General features: G+C 41.0%; 1 protein-coding gene across 2 annotated transcripts in view; it reads left to right on the top strand.

The window, feature by feature from the left end:
- The window catches only part of LOC138004012 (solute carrier family 2, facilitated glucose transporter member 8-like), a 19,369-nt gene extending 16,154 nt beyond the window's left edge, over positions 1 to 3,215 (top strand). The window contains exons 3-4 of one of the 2 annotated variants that reach the window (XM_068850395.1): positions 196 to 499; positions 1,507 to 3,215. In XM_068850395.1, coding sequence (XP_068706496.1) covers positions 196 to 499; positions 1,507 to 2,258 — 1,056 coding nt within the window. In that variant the 3' untranslated portion in view covers positions 2,259 to 3,215. The remainder of the gene's footprint in view (positions 1 to 195; positions 500 to 1,506) is intronic. The other variant, XM_068850394.1, reaches the window with a different exon arrangement.
- The last annotated feature ends 1,029 nt before the right edge of the window (positions 3,216 to 4,244 follow it).

The raw sequence follows: 4,244 nt of genomic DNA, 5'->3' as shown, positions 1-4,244 counted from the left end.
TCTGACAATCTTTGACCACTTGCTAGCAGGGCAAGAACCCTAGTTTTTATCAAGTAAAAAGATGTCTACATGTAAAAACGAAAAAAAGGCCTAAGCAAGAGGAGTAACCCCATGGACAAGTTGGTCATGAAATGCACGATCATGCACAATGGGGAGGTCAGACTTTTTTTAGTCTTGTTGTTTTTTTTGTAATAGGTATATATTGCAGAGATTGTTCCTGCACGTCTTCGTGGCATGCTGGGTTCCGTTAATCAGCTAGCAGTGACTGGGGGCCTCTTGCTTTCATATGTCATGGGGGCCATTGTTAACTGGCGATGGCTGGCTCTCATTGGTGCAACGCCACCAGCATTACTTGTCATCTTCATGTATACCATGCCAGAGACCCCACGCTGGTCTCTTGGGAATAACAGACGAAGTGAGGCATTAACAGCACTCCAGTGGTTAAGAGGACCTGATGCAGATGTTGAGGAGGAATGCTTTACCATTGAGGAGACATTAGGTGATTGTTCATGATCTTTTAACTAAAGGGCCAAAATGGTGTCTCAGAGATTGGTTAACTTGAAAAATAAGAGGATAACCTTTCAAAAAAATAAACACTGCTAGGAAGGATTAAGTTTTTGCAAACGTTGGCCATGTAGCACTTATATTTGAACAGACTTAACTGATTAGAGTGTAATGTGAAATGCTAGGTTTCTACCCCATATGAACCATGTGAGCGTTAGTCCTACTAATTTCCATTAGTAGGGTAATGCTCACATGGTTTATATGGGGTAGAAACCTAGCACTTCACATTACACTCTAATCAGTTAAGTCTGTTCAAACACCATGCTAGGCCTGATATGTTTTTGGCTTATACTGTACCTTCACGGGTCTTTGCTTGATGCTATTACAGATACATGTAATTGGAATTACTCAATTCGTGACTTGATAATGTCTTTCAGTAAGTGGATATCAATGAATTACCTGTGAAAGGTACAACCATCATCCCTTTTTATTCATTTCCCAACGTACAACTGTTTCTCAAGACTCACCTATTCTTTTGTTCAGTATTAGACAGAATTAAATAAATATCATTAATAATCAAATTAATACCAGATACTTATCAGTTAGAGCCCCTTTCGATATAAAGTCTACGTTGGAAGTTTTTTGTGATGGTAATTAGTTCTACTTTACATATGAATGTAGGCTAATTTTCATAACAGAAACTTCGCACTTAGACTTTCTTTGAAGAGGAGGCAGACATGAACTTGGAAATGGCTTATTTTCTTATTATTTTAATTTTTGTGTACTCTGTCTGTAAGGAATTCCATTTTAACTCTTGATGCATGGTAGATAACAAAAATTACCGTATTACAAATTAATTGTAATGGACATGAAATTCTTGGGGATTAGAGAAACGAGATGTTTAGTTGTTGCTTTTTGTAAGATTTTTGATTGGGTCACTGGCTGATAACCAATAACAATGTTCTTTTTGTTAATGTTGTTTATTTCCATACTTCATTACAGATCGCAACGAAGAGCTCAAGTGGAGTGACTGGCTATCACCAGTTATATTTAAGCCTCTTGTTATCAGTGTTGGGTTGATGGTTTTTCAGCAGTTCTGTGGAATAAACGCAGTTCTCTTTAATGCGGCTAGTATCTTTGCAGTAGCAGGATTCAAGGATGGCAAACTGGTGAGCATTTCAGTAGGCTTGATACAGTTTTTTGGTACAGCATTGGGATGTTTGATAGTGGACAGATCAGGCCGTCGAATTCTTTTATGGACAATGGCCATAGGTATGTGCGTCAGTCTTGTTGGCCTTGGCGTATACTTTGACATCACAGCTTCAAACACAAGTGATGGCAGTCCTACAAGCAGTACAGTTTCATTGTTGGGCTCTAAAGGTCATTCTATAGAAGCGTCAAAGTTATCCTGGTTATCAATTTTATGTTTAGTTTTGTTAAACCTGGCTTTTTCATTAGCCTGGGGTCCTCTTCCCTGGCTCATAATGTCGGAAATTTTTCCCCTAAGAGCACGTGGCCCAGCAAGCAGTATTGCAACCTTATCCAACTGGCTTCTAGCATTTATCGTGACCAAGACATACAGCTCCATGGTAAAAGGATTAACTATTCATTGGACATACTGGGTCTATGGTATATTTTGTTTTGTGGGATTTCTTTTTGTGTATTTCTTCATGCCGGAAACCAAGGGAAAGACCTTAGAGGAGATTGAGTCAATGTTTGATAAGGACAAACATGCTTATCAGCGTATCGAGTGACAAAGTACTGTATTAGTCAATTTTGTTGAATAACAACTGTAGCGATTGCCATATGTATTAATTAATTCTTTTTTTTTTTTGCAAAATTAAATACTGAAAGACAAAGCATTGTTGCTATACCTTAAGGGGCTATGTCATGCAAAATTATGTAATTTCATGACACCTAATCATGATAGCCACTTAAAACCGTTGAACAACAAATTTAAAAAGAAATATAACAAAAGGAAAGAGAAGCATGGATGGATGACACAAATGGAAAAGATTGAAACACACTGCATTTGGTTAATCTTGAAAAAAGTAGGCCCGACGTTTTTCAAGGTTATGGCAAATCGCCTGCACGAAGGCTGTTTTTGCTCATTTAACACTAATTTTATTCTAACAGGAATTCTGCATTACCATTTAAGTCTTAAACTCGTGATAAACTAAAGATTTCCCCTAAACACTTTAAAATAACGTGACATAGCTCTTTTAAGTATTGGTCATTTAAAATGAAAGTTTCATTCTCTTCAAGATCTAAGCTCGAACCAAAACTAAGTGAGGTCATCCTAATGAGAGGAGGACTGTTTTTGGTGACACCGACTCACGTTTTGACAACTTGAGCGGAAGTCAGTCGCAGAGTCCTTCTCGTGACTCTGAGGATGACTTCTGCTTACGTTGTCAAAATGTCAGTCAATATCATAAACAGTTTTTCTCAGAACTACTATCACCCAGACAACTCATTTCATCACGCCAACCTCGATTATCCGAAATCATTGGGAGACAAGCAAATACTCCAGATAACTGAGAGTCTGGATAACAAAAAATATGTCACGCAATCCAGTAAGATAAATAATAGAACAGTATTGAATGCTACATTCATGAATGAATGTTCCCTTATTCTAGCAGTTAGTACAAACGCTATTCATTTCTGTATTGTAGCTTATATCTTGCTGTGTAATCTAGTGTTATATCTTAGCTTTTCCTACATTGGCCCATATATTTTGTTAGCCCCATTCATGGCTGACAAGCTTGCCACATGGCGTCTCTTTATAAACTCATAGTACAGCTGTACCTATTGGTCGAACAGCCGACTTCAAGAACCTCTCCAGTGAAGTTCTTCGCCATCGCCTGCAGAGCCTTAATCTTCCAATCACTGGAAGCCGTGCCCGTCTGGTTGAAAGGCTGAGGCTGGCCACGAAATCAGCGCCGACAGGCACCCCTGGTCGCTCCAGAAGTAGCGCTCAGAATGGACGGGTGCACAAAGAAAAACCTTCGGCTTCAAATGCACGCGTACGACCGCGCCCGCAGCCCAGTTTCCCTACAAAACAGGCCGACGCGGAGACTCGCAGTTCCGACGAAGACCAGCAGTCGGATGTGGACTCAGCAGTGGAAGAACTGTTCGAGGACTTCGAGCCACAAGTCCCCAAGGATGCAGTGTTTTCGCCCGCCCAAATGTCGGCCATCCAAGAGACTGTGTCGGCCTCTGTTAACGAAGCCTTACAGGTCTTCAACAACCACGAGGCCCAAGCCCGTTTCCCGGACGACCTTCGCACTCCTGGTCCTCGTATGCCAACACATCGACTCCTTTGGGCCTGCATCGTCCTTTAGAAAAAAGCCTCGAAGAAAAAATACTCCGCGGTGAGTAGTACATTGACTTTTGTTTATTACTTCCCGACTTCATGTATCGCATCCAGGCCCCCGCTCTGCAGTTACCCTACGAGGACCCGTCCCCGGGTTCCCAGGGGTCCCCGCTCACTCTGGTTAGGAGGAAAAAACCTGTGATTGACACTTTCCAAAAATGGCTAGACGCATTTACTGCCTACATGCTGGTGATCGTCGCTGTTTATCCTTCGCGTGCCTTAGAGTTACTCAAATACCAGCGAACTATCAGCAAAGTGGTCACTAAGTTTAAGGCTTTATTAACGGATTTGATAATGTAAATTGGCCACCGTACAGAGATTCTAAAAGCTGACGTTTCGAGCGAAACGACGACGAAGGGCTAACGCT

This window comes from Montipora foliosa, chromosome 5 (assembly GCF_036669935.1).
Source record: "Montipora foliosa isolate CH-2021 chromosome 5, ASM3666993v2, whole genome shotgun sequence".
NCBI lineage: Eukaryota > Metazoa > Cnidaria > Anthozoa > Scleractinia > Acroporidae > Montipora > Montipora foliosa.
The sequence above is the reverse complement of the archived record's forward strand: the minus strand, read 5'-3'. Positions and strand labels throughout refer to the sequence as shown.